This window comes from Lynx canadensis, chromosome A3, assembly GCF_007474595.2.
Source record: "Lynx canadensis isolate LIC74 chromosome A3, mLynCan4.pri.v2, whole genome shotgun sequence".
NCBI lineage: Eukaryota > Metazoa > Chordata > Mammalia > Carnivora > Felidae > Lynx > Lynx canadensis.
Genome location: NC_044305.1, coordinates 100,993,422 through 101,014,557, shown reverse-complemented (window position 1 = coordinate 101,014,557; position 21,136 = coordinate 100,993,422). Strand labels below are relative to the sequence as shown.

General features: G+C 38.9%; 1 protein-coding gene across 4 annotated transcripts; it reads left to right on the top strand.

Annotated features, from left to right (window-relative positions):
* The first annotated feature begins 3,660 nt into the window (after positions 1 to 3,660).
* On the top strand, positions 3,661 to 20,427 carry KRCC1 (lysine rich coiled-coil 1). Of its 4 annotated transcripts, none has more exons than XR_003967843.1 (3): positions 3,661 to 3,784; positions 15,370 to 15,482; positions 16,887 to 18,929. XR_003967843.1 is itself a non-coding variant. In XM_030311063.1 (3 exons), exon 3 carries the CDS (start codon positions 19,052 to 19,054, stop codon positions 19,823 to 19,825), a length of 774 nt encoding a protein of 257 aa, XP_030166923.1. In that variant the 5' UTR covers positions 3,661 to 3,784; positions 15,370 to 15,482; positions 19,030 to 19,051; the 3' UTR covers positions 19,826 to 20,427. The 4 variants fall into 4 exon arrangements, 3 of the variants coding, with proteins under 3 accessions (XP_030166923.1, XP_030166924.1, XP_030166925.1); XM_030311063.1 differs by lacking the exon at positions 16,887 to 18,929 and adding an exon at positions 19,030 to 20,427; XM_030311064.1 differs by lacking the exon at positions 16,887 to 18,929 and adding an exon at positions 18,955 to 20,427.
* Positions 20,428 to 21,136: the final 709 nt, after the last annotated feature.

The window sequence follows — 21,136 nt, the reverse complement described above, 5'->3', positions numbered from 1 at the left end:
CCCAGATCCAAGTTGCAGCTCCCAAATCTTCAGCCATAACCTGTATTCAATTATTGTCCTCCTGAGCCTTCGAGCAAATAATCTCAGAGGCCTTGAGAGCGATTGCGTTCCCTTCAGTTTGATCTGCTGCAATGGAAGGAATTTGTACAAATAAGTGTGAAGGTGGAGACATAAATGAAACCCAGAAGAATGGTTTTTGAAAGCCTGGGACAGTTTGTATGCCTGCGTTAACAAAGCAGTGGCTGATCTACTATACTTGGAAAAACTTCAATCATCCCTTCTATTGGAAAGACTCACTGGCTGGGCCACACACCTACAAGGGACCACCATCTAGTGGTAAATCAAGAGAACTGCAAGATTTGTTTAGTAAAAGAACAGTCCTTTATCACTGGATTTCACCCCCTTTGTACCTGGAAGTAAGGTTCATTTCCACCTGGGGTCAACAAGTTTTTTTTGAAACCGTGAACTAAGCATGGTTTGTACCTTCCTTAATAGTTGGGGGGGAAAGTCAAAAGAATATGTTGTGATACATGAAAATTATATGAAAGTTAAGTTTCAGTGACCATAAATAAAATTTATTAAAAAACAGCTATTCTAGGGGCGCCTGGTTGGCTCAATTGGTGGACCATGGGACTCTTGATCTCGGGGTAGTGAGTTTGAGCTCCACATTGAGCACAGAGCCTACTTTAAAAAAAAAACAAAACAGCTATACTATTCTGTTTACATATTTTCTATGGTTGCTTTCACACTGTAACAGCAGAGTTGAATACTTGCAACAAAGACCATATGGCCCACAAAGCTGAAAATACTTACGATCTGGCCTTTTACAGACAATGTTTGCCAACGCCTGCTTTAAACTAATAACAGTTTAAAGCCTAGCAATGTTAAGTAAGCAAGGGGCTGCTCACTGCCTTCAAGTGAATTCACTGGCTGATTCATTCATTCATTTTATAATCCCTAGGAGTGACAGATTCAAAGAAAAAGTTCTTGCCTACATCTAGCTCTCACATTCCAGAATGACAGGGGCAGGTCTCCTCCTTAACAGTCCATTATATCCTATATAACTACATCATTGGCAAAACTTCAAACCCTCGCGGCACTTTGGTGGCTTGGTTGGTGGAGCATCTGACTCTTGATTTTGACTCAGGTCATGATTCCAGGGTCATGGGATCGAGCCTCACATTGGGCTCCATGTTGAGTGTGCAGCCTGCTTAAGATTCTCTCTCTCCCTCTACCCCTCTCCCTTTGCCCCTCTCCCCCACTGTCTCCCTCCCTCTCTCTCTAAAATTTAAAAAAAAAAAAAAAGCCTCCAAAAAACCCCTTCAAATTCTCTGGTCTCTGTGTTCCTAACAAAAGAGCATGCTTGCTTCCATCTCTCTTCTTTTGGCTCCAAGAAATCTTTGGCTGCAAATTGCTTTCTTCCCAAGAATTCCTAAGTCCACTCCTGTGTAGTTATCAGCACATTTATCAGCACTGTGCTCAGTGCCTGGATAAAAGACGAGTAACACGCAGCCCCTGTCTTTAAGATACTGACCATTTAGAAAGGATTATGGAAGAGCATGTAAAGATGGTGAGAGAGATACAGGAAGGGAGGGGAAAGGATATCCAGGGCAGCCTGAGGAGTCAGGAAAGGCTTCAGAGAAGTAGCCAACAAAGATAAGAAGGGAGTGAGACAACCAGAACTGGAGGAGACCATTTCAGCCCCAAGGACACATCAGCACAAGCAGAGGTGTGGAGGTAAAGAAATGGCAGACGTATAGACACCTACAATAGGTTGGGTACCTTAGAGCTACAGGAGCACGCATATTATACTTCTGTTCACCATTCTAGCACCAGACTATTGCCCTTGTGACCCACTGTTTCATATACGTTTGCAAGTTTTCTAACATAAATGTATGAATGTCTAAAATTGTGTTTTATTAACATTACCTCGTATGTTTTTCATAATACCCTTCGAAGTGGGTATTATCAAAGCCTCTATTTAAAAAGCAGCAGCATCTCAAAAGTATAAACCCCAGAGAAACTCTCACATGTATGCACAGGGAGACTGCACAAGTACATTAGAACAGCACTGTCTATAAAAGCAAAAATGAACAACAGGCTCAATGTCTGTCAAATGGCTAGTTCATGGTGTTTTCATGCAACAGAATGCTCTAAAGCTGTGAAGGTAAATGAATTAGAACCTCACATCTCAGCATACCTCAATATCAAAATATAATAAGTGAAAAAAGTTGCAAGGGAATAAACAGTATGTATAATAACATTTATGTAAAGTTTTAAATCATGCAAAGCAGTATTTCATGTTCCTTGGGGACACATACATATGTAGCAAAAGTATTAAGAAATGAATAGGAATGAGAAATGCTGCATTCAGGACAGAATTTACTTCCAAAGGGAGGAGGAGTTCATTAGGAAGTAGGGAGAAGGCATTCCAGAAGAGGGAGCAGCATATACAATAAACTGAGTTACGCAGTAATTTGGTATTCATAGGAATCAGTAAAGGTTTAACGTTGCTAAATCATAAAGTGAAAGCAGGGTGGGGAGGTGAGCAGTAGAAAGACAGAGATCAGGGTGCACAGAAGCCCAGTAGTACTCCTGTTTGACTTTCTCCAACAGACAACGGAGAGCCAAAATGACTTCTACACAGACGGCTTTGGCAGTAGTATGGAGAGGACACTGGGCTGGTGAAGTCGGAAGGATAAGTTAGGCATCTCTTGCCATGGTTCTAACAGGAGATGATGGGCACCTGAAATTAGGCAATGGCAGTGTGACAGGGAGGGAGAATCCATTCAAGAGAAACTTTGGCACCCTGCACCAGGAGTCATGCCCCTCAACAGGAAAATGGGTGGAATACTGTGCAGCGGTGAAACAAACACCTAAAGGCAACAGCTTGGATGAACCTCAAAATGTTGAGTGAAAACAAGTTCCAGAATACTGCATAGAGAAAGATACAAATCTTATGAAATTCAAGAATCATCCAAACTGTTTTTGGCCGCATACGTATGGAATAAAGATATAGATATGAAAAGAAACTACAAAGGAGGGTAGTGATTTCTCTGGGAGATGGGGAATGAGATGAGGTGAGTTTGGCTGTGCGTGTGAGTGCGCGCATATAGGCATATATTGACGGAGAGCGACAAATGTCGTTTACGGACCAGTGACGACAACGTATCAGGACCAAGGCTTCTGCTTACTCTAACTCTGTGCAATAAAGGCCCTAACAAAGGAAAGACAAACAGATAAAGGAGATGACGTATTTCTCAGATATTTTGGAGGAAGAATCCGGAGGTTCCCAGACTTTTTCTTTCTTAGTCGGTTTTAGATTCACTCACCCCAGGCGAGCGGCCCCACGCGCTCTCCCTTCCCTCCGACAACGAGGGGAAAGTCCCCGGGGAAAGTACACGAGACGGAGGGGACACAGCCACAGTTAGAGCCGGGACCCCCCCCCCCCCCAAAAAAAAACCCCAGCGAAACGGGCCGGGCTAAAGGGGGCGGGGCTAAAGGGCCTCCCTGGAAGGGAGGCGCCCGCGCAAGCGCAGTAGCGCGCCTTGCCGCCATGGCGTTGGCGCCGTCCAGTAAGCCGCTGGTGGTGGCGGAGACTTCCCCTCAGGAAGCCTGGTCTCCGCCTCCTCCTCTCACCCCGCCTGCTCGGCGGCGGAGGCGGCGGTGGCGGCAGCGCCTGTCCCTGCCTCTCCGCCACCTCCACCCCGGCCTATCCCCCGGCCGGCGGCGTTGGCGGGGAGGGGGACAGTAGTTGTAGACGCCCGCCCCTGCCTCAGAGAAGGTGAGTTCCCGCCCCGGCGGCGGGGGCGGCCCGGTCTTCAGCCCCTCAGCTCCCTCCGCGGCCCAGTGAAGGTTGGGCGCGCCCCTAGCGTGCGCCATGGCCGACCGGGTCGGGGCCGGAGTCCGTCCGCCCTCCTCACCACCCGCCGCCCGGGGAAAGGGGCGCCACGGCCCCCCGGTGGAGCGTGGAGGGGAGAGGGACACCCCAGCAAGCTCAGGAAGCTGAGGATTGAGGGGGCAGAGAGATGTCCAGGGAGAAGTCTTGACTGGAGTGGCAGGGAAAGGGAAGGAGGATGGATGAGGCAGCTCCGAGGATAAGGAGAGAAACGGCCTGAGACGTGGAAGCGAGGAAACTTCGGCGGGGTGAACTTGAACATCCGGGGAAGTAGACAGTTTGGCCGAAGTGGAGTTAGGACTCTGCCCACCGCAGGAAGTAGCTCCGGAGCTTAAAACTGTCGGGGCCCTGGGGGAAGAGCGGAGGAATGAGGGCGTTGAGAGGTCCTTTGGAGAGTTTTCCGGGGCTTTTTGAGGATAACACCCTATAAAGCAAGCTTCTGAGATTTATAGGCCTATTTTGATAGTGGTCTGAGTTCAATAGGGATCTACAGATCAGTGTCAAAGGTAGCAAAGTGGACAGTAGTGAGAGCGGTGAAAAGCAGAATTTAACCAGACACTCCCGACTGTAGGGGAAAGAGCTGAGCTCCATTTGCATTTGCGCAGAGGTGACTGGGAGTTTCAAAGGGAAAATGAGGGACTGGAGGAGAGGTGGGGGTTCCAGAAGAGTCAAGGAAGTGAGGAATTACAAAGGGGATGTTGTTAGGCCAGCTGTGTCTGGCTGCTGGCAAGTAGGGAGGGACCTTAGGATTCTATCCTCCCACAGCCACTGGGAGACCTAGGCGTCTCCTTCCCGATGATTACACTTCAATGGAATGGCTTTCAGGTCTTTGAGAAGGACACTCCTGAGTTGTAGGAGGGACACATCCTTCTCAGAGACAGGAAGGATTCACAATCCAAATTCAGTAAGTACTCTTAAAAAGAGAGATGGGGACCTGTTATCAGGTGTTGGCTCTAAAAACAGCAGATTTCTTTTTGACAGCCCTGAGGTTTTTCTTGCAGGAGCTCCAAAGGGGGCTGGGTCATCGCTGGGATTCAGCCTTAAGCTGCTAGAGGCCAAGTTAAAATTTGGTCAAGTCTCCCTGCAGGAGTTTGGAAGGAGTGTTTCTGCCCAAGTTTTCACAGTTCTCACCAACACATTTCCCCTAACACAAAAAGCTATTTCTTCATCATCTCGATCTAACAGATGTTTAAGTTCCTACAAGTACTATATGCCTGTGAACACCCTATTTGTCCCAAACTATGAGGTAAGACTGTAAGGCAGTTTAGGAAAGGATTTTAGATGGTGGAGCTTGATCGCGTTGCAGGTCTCAGTAAAACATTTCACCATCTTCAGTCTCATCATTTTTAGTACTTATCGTGTTGACTTATGTTGCTTTTTGTCCCCAGAGGGAAAAGACAGTGGAAGCCAAAATATTGTAGAATAATTTAGATTCCTTTTTTCTGGAGAGGCATCAATATAATAACCTCATGAAAATAATTTTGTTTTTACTCTTTTTCGTGATATATTCTATTTTTCTGTGCTATTCCATAATCTTTTACATATTTCACTTTGGTGGAATGGCAATGTAAAAAAAAAAAGTATACGTTTCTTAAAACATTTTTATAAGCACTTTATATAAATTCCATGCACTAAAAATGGAATGAGGAAGTCATTGCAACCAAATGATGTTCTTGTAAATCTCTGAAGGCAACCTTCGGAAGACTAGATTTAACGTCTTGAGTCAGCCTAGGTTAGTTATCATTGTTCTGAGGTCAAAAATAAACTCTGGATTTAGTTTTCATACCAGACTTACTGCCTCTCACCAACAAGTAAGCCTGAGCAGTTTATAGATTATGTAATTTGTAATACAGTTTATAATTTTTATACGGTTTATAGTTTATACAATTCAGTTTGGCTCTCAGCCAGATCACAGGAAGATTTGGAAACAGTTTCTCATAGAAAAACAAGTTTTTTGCCAGATGGCATTTTTTGTTTTTCGTGTGTGTGATGACTTTAAATATGTGCAATTTCTTAAGACTTTGTACAATGTCACTTCACACAGTGCTAGCAGTAACCTTTCTATACGACTTCAAGGTGGTATAATGAGAATACTGGAATAGGAATCTTGACTAGTACTAGGTTCTAGTGCTAGTTTGTCCACTAGTTGTATGACTTGAGTAAGTCCCAAACTTTTTTTTTCAAACTTTCGAAGTCCCAAACTTCCATTTTGAGTTTTGTCATCTGTGGGGAAGGGGAATGGGATTAGCCCAATTGAGTGGTTCTCAGCCAGGGGTTATTTTGCACCCCTACCCCAGAGGACATTTGGCAGACATTTTTGGTTTCCACCACTGGGCAAGGAAGGACGGGGTGAGCACAGGTGCTACCTGGCATCTATTTGATAGAAATAAAATGCACAGGGCAGTCCCACACCCACCCCAACAAAGGATTCTCCTACCCAAAATGTCAGTAGTGTCGAGGTTGAGGACCTCTGCACCAACCAAACTCTGAGGTCCTTAAAATTGTTAACTGGCTTTACAGTTTGGTATTGATATTTCCATGGGCTGGCTGTGTACTGGAAGAGCAGTTCATAAAACACGAAACCTCGACCTATAATGGCCGTCAGGTGGCATTCAAAGAGTGATGAAATCTCTGAGTTAAGATTGAGACTATTCATGAGGATATGAAAAACAAAATATAATTCGCTACCTAAAAATTACCTCTTGTGACATTATTTTGGGTAAATATCCTTCATTAACTGTTCAGTTAACTGCTACCTAACAAATGGTAAATATGTGGCATATTATACTATTTAAAACACTAGTAGAAGTCATATATTTTTACTTGAGATATTTGTAAAAGCCTTAAATAATTGCCAGGTAAGACAGTACATAAACAAGAGGGGGAAAAAATGTTGCTTGTTACTGACCCAGTATTTTTTTTTTCCTTAAAAGACTTGGTTAGGAGATTTACCTTAAATGTATGAAAGAATCAGTGTGCTTCCAGTTACTAAAATCCCAGTGACTGTCAAGATCCTGATAGGACCATTCAAACTGATTTGAAGAACATCTGCTAAACCATTTTCACCTATAGCTGTAACACTGAGAGGAGCTCCTTTGTATGGGCTTGATAATGAACAGATGTCAGTAAGGATTAAATATTGGCAAGCAGAGAATATGTAGAAAGTGTCAGATTACAAATAGGAAATTGAGAAATTAAACTCACTCACAAAAACCCAAAGAAATACCGCATAACCAGACTTCTATGAAAAGACACATATATAGAATTTATGGTGAAGTTGTCATAACGTTTTCCAGGACACTCTGATTCATTCAGTGAGGTTTCTCATAAAAAGTTTTTTGGTTTCTCAAGTATTTTTGACAGTTAAAAAAATTTTTTTAAGTAATCATATTCCTGAAGGATTAGTAAAAACAAAACCACAAAAAAACAATTCCAGCTTATTTGCTTCTTTTCAAGAAATTAAATGAACTTGGTTTTAGAATGAAGGACATTTTTGACTCCTTATTGAATCAGTAACCCATTTACATAGCATTACCTAAAAATGTTTTCCTTTGTTTTCATGATAGTAAGCAGAGATTTGGATCAAATGACAGAAAAATCTAGCTAATAGCCATTGTTGTATTATTCAGAAAACACTTTTTGAGCTCCTGGTATGTATCAGGTACTGTGCTCAGTCCCAAGGATATACTGATGAATTAGGCACAGCCCTTTTAAAGAGCTTAGTAGTTAATGTTTTTTTGTGAAATTAGAAAAAGAAAAAACAAAACAAAATGCAATTTGGGGGTTTTTTGTTCTTTTAAACACAATAAAAGTTTATTTATCTCTCAAATTACATTAATGGTGAGTGCTCCAGAGCTGGCATGATTGCTTTCTTCTTCCTGACACACAACTTCTATCTCTTAGTCCGAAATGGCTGCAGAGGAAATGTGGGATAGTAGCGTGAGGCAGTCAAATTCTCCATGGAGTGGGGAGGAAACAGGTTAATTGACAACTTCTAAAATTGATAAGAAATAGCAGGATGAACACATTAGAGAAAATGTAGTCTTAAATGTGGATTAGCCAGGACTCCTGGGATAATCAGGAGTAGTTCATTGTTTTGTATAAAGCTGTGCTCTGTCCAAGACATATTTGCTACATGCACACCAGGGCACGTTATGTTGTAAATCTAGTGTTGACAGATGGGTAGAATGGTTGGGGAGAAAGATCTCTGGAGAGACATTGATGATTATTTGTTAGTTGCAGATCTGCTGACTTTATTAGATGTCAGTGTGTGAAAATAGTGACTAAGCATGTTAAAATGGCTAAAAAGATTTCCCCTACTATATTCATCACATATATGTTAGGGCATCTATGTGAAAGCATTGAGGCTTTCCCCCACTTCTTACAGACCCATTCACATTCACATTTACTAATCCTTTGAAAGGAATGGAATGCATCTGCTGGCATTCTGATGTTGGAGGTCTGCCTTGGGTCCAAGTAAAACTAACTTCACAAGCATGATCCTTGAGCTAGCTAGCCACAGAGTACTTACAATTATTGATGTTCAAAGACTTAGTTTAAAGACATAAATTTTATATTAAATGTGTAATTATATTAAATGTGTAGTACTCCCAATTAATGATTTTGTTAATTCTTTTGTATTTTATCATTGGAAATTTGCCATAGTAGTAAACCCTTAGTTATTTTTGTGATTGTTGTCTTAGTGTGAAATAGCTAGAGCTTGGCAAACTCCTAAATCAGATACTAATCTACTTTCCTGAAAAGACAGGGTTAATAACCAACATAGCTAGGAGTTTTTACCAAGGCTGACAGCTACAGGGTTGCATGTCTAGCACAATTAAGATCTCTAAAAAATAAATAGGTAAAAAATAAAAAAATAAAAACCTGAAAAGATAACAAATAGTTACAAAAGATAGCAAAGATAACAGTCAGTTACCTAGTCTCCTAAAATGTAATGCTATGCTCTGCTTAGCCTTTCCGGAGATTATAATGATGCTAAAAGATTGCAGAACTCAAGAGCAGGAATGAGGGGAGGCTATACATTCTCACCACTTTTGTTCAGTATTGTACTGGCGGTCCTAGCCAGTATAGTCAGACAAGAAAAACAAAAGATGTTCAGATTGGAGAGAAATAACACTCTCTATTTGGAGATGATATGATCATCTATGTAGGAAATGCCAAGGAACCTCAGAAAAGGCTACTAGAATAAATTTAGCAAGGGGGCAAAATATTAGCTCCATATACAAAATCAATTGTATTGCTCAATATTAGCAACAAACAGTTCAGATTTTTAAAAATACTGTTTACTACTGCATCAAAAAAACAATACTTTTAGATAGCTTTAATGGAATACAGAGAATGCTACATAACATGGCTGAGAGAAAAATGCAAATAATGGGAAAATATAAAACGTCTCCTAATACTTCTGACTGAGTTAGATTTAAAAGTATTAGACCGTAAGGCGCCTGGATGGCTCAGTTGTCGGTTAAGCATCTGACTCTTGATTTCAGTTCAGGTCATGATCTCACAGTTGGTGAGTTTGGGCCCTGCATTGGGCCCTGAGCTAACAATGTGGAGCCTCCTTGGGATTCTCTCTCTCTTCCCCACTCACGTTCTCTCTCTCTCTCTCTCTCTCTCTCTCTCTCTCTCTCTCTCTCTCTCTCAAAATAAATAAACTTCAAAAACAAAGTATAAGACCATACCATTTTGGGGGTGTATTTATTAAAGGGAAAGAACTGAGCTAAAACTAACCAAATTAACATCCTAATTTTGCTCATTTTTTCTTCAGAGATATTTAATACACATTTTTTTAAAGATGCTGTATAATGTTTAAGTGCCGTGTCACAACAGAAATGATGTGCGGTGGGGCATGACATTTTTTAAATAGATTTTTCACTTAAATTCAGTTGATTTATTCATCAGAACTGAGACTTACTAAAAACATTTTATACAATGCAAAAGCTCAGGCTTTGCAATTTCCATTTTTTAATATATTTTTTTTAATATTTATTTTTGAGAGAGAGTACACGTGCTTGCAAGAGCAGTGGAGGGGCAGAGAGAGAGAGGGCAAGAGAAAGAATCCCAAGCTGACTCCCTGCTCAGCTTGGAGCCCAACACAGGGCTGGATCTTATGGACCAGATCAGGACATGAGATCTATTTCTAGAAATAGAAAAGTTTTCAGAATTTTGCTAGATTTTTTCCAAAAAATATTAGAAGGTAAATCTAAAATAATACTCCAGATGAGTTTCAGTCAAGACAAGCTATTTCTTGCTTGGGACCTAATACCAGCCTGTAAGTAGTAAAATTAGCTAGTATCCTTAGAGGTTTCTGCTTGATATTCCATACTCTTTTGGGTATTAAAGTAGACATGGCACCAGTTAACACAGGATATAAACTGAAATCTTCAAAGAATTGGTTCAAAATAGAGCAGCCAGAAGACACAATAATGATCAAGTCTAACTTTCAGCTTTCTTTCTTTCTTTCTTTTTTTAATGTTTATTTTTGAAAGAGTGAGAGCAAGAGAGGGGCAGAGAAGGGGGGACAGAGGATCGCAAGTGGGCTTCACACTGACAGTAGAGAGATGGATGCGGGGCTTGAACTTACAAGATCAAGGCCTAAGCCAAAGTCAGACGCTTAACCAACTGAGCCACCCAGGAGCCCCCAGTTTTCATTTCATTTCATTTCCATTTCGTTTCATTTCATTTCTTTCTTTCTCTCTTTTTCTTTTTCTTTCTTTCTTTCTTTCTTTCTTTCTTTCTTTCTTTCTTTCTTTCTTTCTTTCTTTCTTTGTTTCTTTCTATGTTTATTTTTGAGAGAGTGTGATCAGGGGAGGGGCAGAGAGAGAGAGAGAGAGAGAGAGAGAGAGAATCCCAAGCAGGTTCTATACTGTCAGCGAAAAACCCAGTGTGGGGCTGGAACCCACCAACTGTGAGATCATGACCTGAGCTGAAGTCAGTCGATTAAGTGTCCAACTTGTGATTTCAGCTCAGGTCATGATCTCACATTTAGTGAGTTTGAGCTCCGCATTGGGCTCTGCACTGACAGCGTGGAGCCTGCTTAGGCTTCTCTCCCTCCCTCTTTCTCTGCCCTTCCCTGCTTGCTCTCTCTCTCAAAAATAAACATTTCAAAAAATAAGTACTAAAAAGATCCTCTAAAACATGAGTTATCTTGAAATACAAAGAATTAGGTACTCCTGTCAGGCACTCTCGCTCTGTTTACACATAACCTTTCCTTTATTTGGCTTTCTGTAGTTACGAGAAAAGTTGGCTGGGAGAACATTTCACTAGGTCAGTAAAATGGATGAAATCCTGAGTAACAATAAAAGCTCATTCATTCAGTACTTGCTATGTACCATATACTGTTCTAAGCATTTTATGTATATTCATTTCTTTAAGGCTCACAACAGCTCTTTGAAGTATATGTTATATCCCTATTTTAGAGATGAGGGACTTAAGGCACAGAGAGGTTGAGAAATTTAACCAAGCTTACACAGCTAATAACTGGCTCCAGAGTCCCTATGTCTGGCTCATAAGAGCAACGAGATAAGTGACACAATATGATGGGCAGTAGTTCTGCATAGGTGAATTGGCCTTATGTTAGGTGGATAATCTTTCTGGGGGAAAAAAACCAACATTTAAAAGTCCAGTTTAACAAATTAAGGTAAAATTATTTCAGTTTCCAAAAACATCTGTTAATAGATCTTTAAGCTCTTCTAGTACACTTTATTGAGATATACTTTACTTAAAATACACACATATTTAAAGTACACAAGGCAATGTGTTTTTGTCAGGTATATACTCAGCAACCATCATAAATAAAATGCCAGATATTTCCATCAACACCCAGAGTTTGCTCATGCCTCTTTACAATCCATCCCTCCCTCTACTCCTGTCCCCAGCAACCACTAATCTGCTTTCTATCACTATAGATTAGTTTATATTTCCAGAACTTTTTGCAAATAGGGAATCATACAAGTAGGTACTCATATCTTGCACTAAGCATGATGACTTTGAGATTCATCAGTGTTGTGTATATATTGCTATTTTGTTTCTTTTTTGTTGCTGAATAATTCTACCATATTGATATACCAGGTTTTGTTTATCCATTAACCTATTGACAGACATTAGGGTTGTTTTAGTTGGGGGCTATTACAAATAAAGCTGCTATGAACATTCATGTACAGGGCTTTGCATGGATATATGTTTTTGTTTCTCTTGAACAAATACAAGTGAAATGGCTGGGTCATGTGATAGATGTTGAATGTTTAAAGAAATTATCAAACAGCTTTGTAAAGTTGTACCATTTTAAATTCTAACTAGTAACGTGTGAGAATTACAGTTGTTCAACATCCTTACCCACATTTGGTATTTTTAGTCCTTTTAATTTTAATCATTTCCAGTGATAGTGTAGTAGTATCTCATTGTGGTTTTAATTTGCATTTACTTAGCCATACACACACACACACACACACACACACACACACACACACATACACTCTTTGAGGTGTCTGTTAAAATCTTTTGCCCATCCATTTTAATTTGTGTTTATCTTACTGAGTCATAAGAGTTATATATATATTCTAGATACAAGTCCTTTGTCTGATATATGAGATGGGAATATTTTCTCCCACTTTATGGCTTGCTTTTCATTTTAATTTTAGAGTCATAAGTAAATTATATACATTATAACAACTCAGAAATAATTCAGAGAGATACTATATATATTAGAGAAACATTTTTAAATATCATCCTTTCTAAAAAGTTTATCATTTACAGTTCTTGAACTCAATATTTTTAGCCAAACCTTTTTAATCTATACACTTGTTCTGAAAATTAACCTGTAGAACCTTTAAATTCAATTTTTATGGAGTTTTTAATTACAAAGTAATTTTTTTTGCACAAATTAAAACAGTACAGACATATGCGGAGAGCAGAATGTTAAATATTGTCTCTTACTCCTTTCCTAAATTCATATCCCAAGCCCCATTAAGTGTATATCTTTTCAGATTTTTTTTTCTATGGGTATTGAGATATACAAGATCAGACTGTCAAATCACACTAACACAAATCAGTAATATTACCTAGTATCAAGGCTTTCTAAGTATTTCAAGGATACAAGCAATCAAGCAACTCTAAAGAAGCAAAGATCTCTGGGACATGAAAGATGGCTCCTCAGACCTGCATCTCTAACCCAAAATAATAGATGAGGTTTCTAAATAAGGATCACCTCACACAGTGTGGGTATTTAAATTATGAATCATTTTATATACCCTTGCTTATGTGACATTCTTCATAGAGCTATGCCTCATTGGTCCTGAATTTATTTACTGTAGATCATCCTTAGCCAGGAACATCTTGCTAAGGGCATTTCAAAGATAAGTTCCTATTCTTTTAGCCAGTATCATTGGTCTCTTTTCTCAGAGGTCCAGAAGTCACCTACCTTCTTCCCTCTCCCCCCACCCCCAGAAAGGAAGTGAATGGATTGCAGCCCAGCTCCTTTAACTCCTTCCTTACAATAAATACATGTGAATATATTTATTTTTTGGTTCTGTGTTGTGTTTTTATACTAAAATTGGATTTGAGATTGATCAACAGATAGGTACTCAGGTAGGTAGATAGCTAGAGTTCTACATCTTGTTTTTTCCCCTTAATATATCATGGACTTTTCTCCATGACAGTACATGTGGTTCCAATTCATATTCACTTAAGTGGCTGCATAGGACGTACAATTTTGACGTTCTATGATTGGCATCATATTTATAAACTAGTAAATTTCTTTATATATATATATATATATATATATATATATATATATATATGAAATGTATTGTCAAATTTGTTTCCATACAACACCCAGTGCTCATCCCAACAGGTGCCCTCCTCAATGCCTATCACCCACTTTCCCCTCCCTCCCACCCCCCATCAACTCTCAGTTTGTTCTCAGTTTTTAAGAGTCTCTTGTGGTTTGCCTCCCTCCCTCTCTAACTTTTTTTTCCCCTTCCCCTCCCCCATGGTCTTCTGTTAAGTTTCTCAGGATCCACATAAGAGTGAAAACATGGTATCTGTCTTTCTCTGTATGACTTATTTCACTTAGCATAACACTTCCCGGTTCCATGCACGTTGCTACAAAAGGCCATATTTCATTCTTTCTCATTGCCAAGTAGTATTCCACTGTGTATATAAACCACAACTTCTTTATCCATTCATCAGGTGATGGACATTTAGGCTCTTCCCATAATTTGGCTATAAACTAGTAAATTTCAATAAAAATACATTTCAACTGTTAGGAACTTTAGATAGTATAGACCTCAAGTATACATGTGGTAAGTTTGGTGTAGACTATTTATTGAGGTGAGGAACACTTTGAGCAAAAGTTCTGGAAGTTAATATGTGAATATGACTATAGCTTTGAGTGGCTTATCTGAGCCTTGTTTAGGGAGCCTTGCTTGTGATCATTTTTGTACAACTATAGAGGACTGTTGCCCACCACAGGTAAAGATCGTTTGTGGTTCCTCTCTGTGATTCCCAGATGACCTGAGAGATACAGCTAGAATCAGTAACTATCCTAAAATAGACTATTTCTTGAAATTGTCTGCTATAAAACACAAAAATGCCAAGGCCAGATATCTTCTCCCAGCCTTTCAATATAGATCATTTCCATAAAGTCCAGACTCCTACTGGTGACCCAGTAACTTCCCTTTCAGAATATATTCTGGACTAAATAAGAATATACTACCATATTAAATAGTAGAGCCTTACTAAATGTTTTCATATTGAAATTTCATTCTAATTAGCAAAAAGTTAGTAGATAGTCTTGCAAGCACTCAGGAAATTAAGATTTGAGATGGTATGTGAAGTGATATCTAGTTACAGATTGAAAATAATTACCTTAAATGTTTGATACGATCTTCAATCTTCCCTCCCTTTATTTTATTCATAGATACCACATTGAATGAATAAATATTGAGCTTTTACACATACTCTTTGTAAAAGGTATATGGGAAGTAGTGATATAGTTTGAATTGCAAAGGATTTCATATTATGAGGGAGGTTGAAAATAAAGATCTTCTGAATCATAGGATAATTTCTACTGAAGCTGATACTTTGATTTGAATGCAAACAAAACTCTGTCCTTAAACTTTTAGTTCAGACTGTGTTAAAAATCATGAAAGCTATTTTCAAATTTAGAGGTAGACGTTTGGGGTCACTGTGTTGTAAAACAAAATATTATTTATTTTTCCGGAGTAAAATATATGCTCAAAAAGTTAGCCTAACTTTCAGGTTTATAGGAAGTAAAATGATAAAAAAGGATATGGATTTGTGAATTTTCAGATACTGGATCTATGTTGGTGGTATGAGTCTAAACTTTGAACTATTTAATCTTTGTAACAAGATTGTACTTGGTTTCAGATGACTGGGAGTGGAATATTAGACAAAAATAGATTTTGGGATCTCTGCATCATGTTTTTTAGCTTCCTGGTTGTTGCACGGTCTCACCATTTGGGGAAAGTCCATGCTAGAAAACTGAAGCAATTAATGGGGGAATATGATCAGATCTCTTCACCAAGTTCCCAGCCTGATAAAGGTAAGTTTCTATTCACCTCTTCATTGATTTCTGCATGATATGTGGGCTTTGGGGACTGGCTTCTTTCATTTAGCATGCCTTCAGGATTTATCCATGTTGTACCACATATTAGTACTTCATTCCTTTTTACTGCTGAATAATATTCCATTGTATGAATATACCACATTTTATTTATCCATTCATCAGTTAATGGACATTGACTTGTTTCTACTTTTTAGCAGTTATGAATATTGCTACTGTGAACATTTGTGTGCAAGTTTTTGTGTAACCAAAGGTTTTCAGTTCTCTTGGGCATATACTTAGGAGTGAAACTGATGGGTCATACAGTAACACTGTTAACATTTTGAGGCATTGCCATACTGTTTCTTTTTAACTAGGAAACATTTCCAATGGTTATTCATAAAATTATTAAAACAGCAAAAGTTGATTTACAGAGCCACATGTCAATAACAAAACAGGAAGGAAATGAAACGTTCAAGAGACATCTTGAAAAGTTTCAAAGAAGTATATACCAGGCTAAAAATCTGCAGTTAAACTATGGTTGCATAACAGTTTATACCCATTCCTACATTTTCTCAATAAGTTCTTCCTTATATTTGCCTTTCTCTTTTCCAACTTGTTGAAATTTGGCTTTGCATTCAAGATTTTTTTTCTGATCAAGAGTGCCTGGGTGGCTCAGTCGGTTAAGCATCTGACTCCGACTCTTGACTTCAGCTCAGGTCATGATCTTACGGTTCATGGGTTCGAGCCCTGCGTCAGGGCTTGGGATTCTCTCTCTCCCTCTGTCTCTTTCTGCCCCTCCCCTGCTCCCTCTATCTGTCTCTGTCTCTAAGTAAATAAACTTTAAAACAAAAAAAGAAACAAAGTCTTTAAAAAAAAAATGAATTTATTCCTGATCTTTTCCTGTTTTATCCTGCTGATAACCACCTTGTTTGGGTAGATGCGTGCATGGACAGTTGTGGCATTACCTTCTCACATTGAATCTGCTTAATGTAGATGACCTATTTCTTTCTAAACACCTGGACTACCTTGCTGATTGCTGACTTTATAGTGTCCTTGAACTCCTGAACCTCATCATCTGTGTGGATGGGCATGGAGCAGACCTTGTACTTCTACCACCAATCCTTGGAGAGTGAGGAAGACATGATCTTCCTGCGCATGTGCAAGGGAGCACTGAAGTGGCATTTGGGGTTTTTGCTGTGGTCCGAGGTCACAAAAGGGTTGAACTTCATGGTGATGGTCTACCTGGCTCCAGGCAGGCTCAGACCTGTGTGTGTGGGGCCAGAAGTCCAAACTATTTTTCAAAATAGCTGCACATTTTACATCCCCACAAGCAATGAATGAAATGACCCATTTTTCCACATCCTTGCCAATACTGAATCTCACCTGTCTTTTTTATTATAGCCATCCTTGTGGGCATGAAGTATCAATTTCTAAACATAAAAGTGGACAAAATGGTATAACGAACCCTCATATACCAGCATCCAGCTTCAACAGTTATCACCATCTTTTTCATCTTGCTAGTGACTTTGTAAAAGCAGCTTTATTGAGATATAGTTAACATACAATAAACTGTACATATTTAAAATACAAAATTTGAGTTTTGACAGATATATGTGTATACCATCAAATGATCAATACAGTAAACATATCCAGACTCCATAATGTGCCTTTTATAATCATCCCTCCCATCCCTTCCTGTCTCATCCCCAAGCAAACACTGTTACTGTATGTTAGTTTGCATTTGCTAGAGTTTTCTGTAGACGGAATCATATGTTATGTACTCTTTTGTCAGGCTTCTCTCAGCATAATTATTTTGAGATGCATCGATGTTGTTGACTCTATCAATAACCAATAATTCTTCCCTTGTTACCACTGATAGTATTTCACTGTATGGATGTACCACTATTGATAGTTCCATTCACCTGTTGATCATCATTTCTGTTTTTTTCCTTTCTGGGGCTATTACAAATAAAATTACCATAAATATTCATGTATCATTCTTTGTAAGGACATCTATTTCCTTTTCTTTGGGGGACATACTGAGGAATGGAATAACTAGATCGTACAGTAGGTGTGTGTTTAACTTCCTCAGAAACCAGCAAACTGTTTGCTAGTGGTTGTACCATTTTCTATCCCTGACCAGCAGTGTGTGAGAATTCTAGTTGTTCCGTATCCTCACCAACTACACTGCTGGTGTCATTCTTTTTATCCCAGTCATTCTAGTGAGTGCGTGGTGGAATTGCATTGTGGTTTTAATTGACATTGACTGTTGATATTTTTTCATGTGTTCATTGGCCCTTTGTATATATTCCTTTCTGAATTGTCTGTTCAAATCTTTTGCCTATAATCAAATATTTGTTGCGTTATTCTCGTTAGAATTTTTGTACTATTTAAGTTGAATAGGAGTTAAATTTTCTGATTCACCAAATTAGACTTCATTTAGACTTTATTTTTTGATCTAAAATTTCCAGAAAACGTAGCTGATCATTAGTGACTCTGGAGTGCTATGTCATGCTTCTTTCTTTCTGTTAAAGGGAAGAACATTCTGTTCTCCGTGGGCATGCCACCTCCTAATTTTTAGAGACAAAGTATATCACCAAAACTACATAGGACATGATCTTGTAGTAAGGATGTTTTCTGCTACATTTGTACTTAATGCAGGATTTGAGATAGGGGAAAGAAATCAGAAATAGTGCTGCCCCCACCAAAAGAATCAAACAAGCCAACAAAAAATTAGTGTCTCTACTTTAAATTTCTTCTAAAACTTTTCTCTGCATCAGTCTGACCCCCTCTCCGCTTTCACCTCCATTCCTCCCTTAACCCTCCCACCAGTACTTTAATAGAGGACAAACCAGAAGACATTCTAGAATGCTTTTTTTTACCAATCAGAAGTAATGGAATGAAATCCAAGCCCTGGACAGAAGATACAGAACTCTGTTCCCTCATCTTCCCTCATGCCCTATACAAAAGAGTAGTTTCATCTCGTAGCAGAATTTCCAATTTCCAGCATTCCCAAACCATTTTATAAACATCCTTTTATTATTAAGTCCTGTGGTACTCTAGTCAGGTAAGTAAGCATATTTATTTTATTTTGTTTGAGTAAACTGAAGATTTTAAAAATTACTTCTCTATGATTCTATTACTTCTCTTAAAAAACAATATACAAGAAACTGATTAGTCAGAACTTTAGGAAAACTATGAAAACTGTCAGCCACCTATCAGGGATGTGTGGCCCTTAACCACACATCCCTATATGCCTTACATTTTTAGCCATACAACAGAACCCTATATGTCATCTGCTCTCTGCCCTCTTCATCCCACTTCTGAGAATGATAAACCTACTTGTGAGTGGCCTGGGAGATATTTGACTATCCTAATGTACCATTTTGGTGTATAATGTCATGATATTTAACTTCTTTGCTGAATTAGGTTTTAATTTGTCTGGGCTTCTTTGTTTTGTTTTTTGAAGCTCTCTTCAAGAGCAAAGGAAATATTCAGAATACAATAATCTAGTAAGAAGAATTTTCTCCCATCTTCTCTACAGAGAACCCCTTGTTGTCAACCTAATGAAGCATTCAAAGAAGACATATGACTCTTTTCAAGATGAACTTGAAGATTATATCAAAGTGCAGAAAGCCAGAGGCTTAGAGCCAAAGACTTGTTTCAGAAAGATGAGAGAGGACTGTTTGGAAACTTGTGGGTACAAAGAAGAGGTTGATTACAGACCGAGGCATAGAATGTTTGATCACAGACTCTCATCTGAGACTGTCCAGACCTACCCGAGATCATGCCCTATTTCACCAAAGGTGGAAAACCGGTTACCTCAGTGGCTACCAGCTCATGACAGCAGGCTAAGACTAGACTCTCTGAGCTACTGCCAGTTCACCAGGGACTGTTTCTCAGAAAAACCAGGACCCCTGAACCTTAGTCAGCAAGCGTATAACTGTCACCCATACAGTGTGGAATCTGGAGTTTACAAGCGTCTCTCCTCAGAAAACAGTGCCGGCGCCCATCAAGCCAGTCATAAACAGATACATCAGCAGGGGAAAAGGCACCCAGAGGAAGCCAGAGAAAAAGTAGAGGAGGAGCGGCCCAAGCATAGGAGGAAAAAAGGTTGTGAGGAAATAGATTTAGACAAACACAAGAACTTCCAAAGAAATCTAACACAAATGGAAACAGTCAGGGTCAGTACAGAAAAGCTTAAGAATCGAAAGGAGAAAAAAGGCCGAGATGTGGCCTCTAAGAAAGAGGAACGTAAGCGTAGAAAAGAGAAAAAGGAACAAGGTAAAGAGAGGACAGAGGAGGAAATGCTTTGGGACCAGTCTATCCTTGGATTTTGAAGATCCTGAGTTGGTTCTCCTGAGGTTAAATTGAAAAAATAGTTGAGGAGCTTGGTTTTATGATGTCCATGTTCACATCGATTTTTTCATGTGAACAGGTACTTTAATTTCTAACAATAGGCCGAGTGAACCGAAAGTATTTAATGTGGTTACTCTCCAGCACGGAAATTACTTTCCCTCATTTCCTGAAAGCATCCCTACATTTTTCTTCTATATAATGTAATTTTCCTTAATGAGAGTGGCACTGATTTTACTCATCAAAATGCTATGATAGTAGAAGTATTTTTCCCTTGGGAGGTCACTTATTTTAAATTGAAGTATTAACGGGCTTTGCAGAATCTATTTCTTGATTAGGTTTGTTTTAGTTTTGGGTGGGATATTTTTATATTCATTAGTTTTCTCTTTGACACAATTTAGACTGATTTTTTTCCTTTGTTAGACCTAACTTGCAGTGTATTTTCTAGATTGCAAAGTGGAAAATGAAATACATTATAATAATAATAAGCTAAGGTTACATATAGTTTTAAAAGTTTCAAAGAGTCTTGATATAAAATCAGTTTATATTCTGGAAATATTTATAATAAAGTGTTCTAATTTCTGCATTTTGTTGTTCTGTGTCAAGTATATGTTCCCAGTCAGTGATGATTTTCTTTTGGAAGAGAAATAATGGAGTAGTTACACTTGCGAGGAAGATCTTTTGGGTGGGTCACACTTTACAGTTGTAAAAATTCTTTACCTTGCTTATTCATATTTCAACCCACTTTTTAGGATAGAAATCTATTAATGACCATAATTTTTCCAAATAGTTGAAATTGATAATTCCCTTTTTTATGTAGAAAAAAATTATGGCCTGGGAAACTGAGTCCCAGAATCCAGGTCTCAGCTATGCCATCAAGTTGTTATGTGACTTTGGGGGAGTCACTTAACTTCATTTTCCTCGTTATCAACTATGACTAGAAAGATTGGCCCCTAAAATGCCTTGGATAGCAAGATTCTGTGATATGAAAACTCTTTTTACTTTCCACAATGCTGGGCTTACATGTCTATTTTAATATTAACTTTAGAATTATTTTGCTAAAAGTGATTTTAGCTTATATGCTAAAATACATATAAATATTTATAGGTGTGTGTGTGTGTGTGTGTGTGTATATATACACACACATATATATATGTTATATGAGAGATATATATGTATCATATATATCACTCCATATATTCCCCACACACACAGCCATCCTCTTGCATGTAACCAGTCTCCCTACCCTTGCTGGGCTGCTGCCTTACTCAGCCCTGGTCTTTCTCTGGATCACC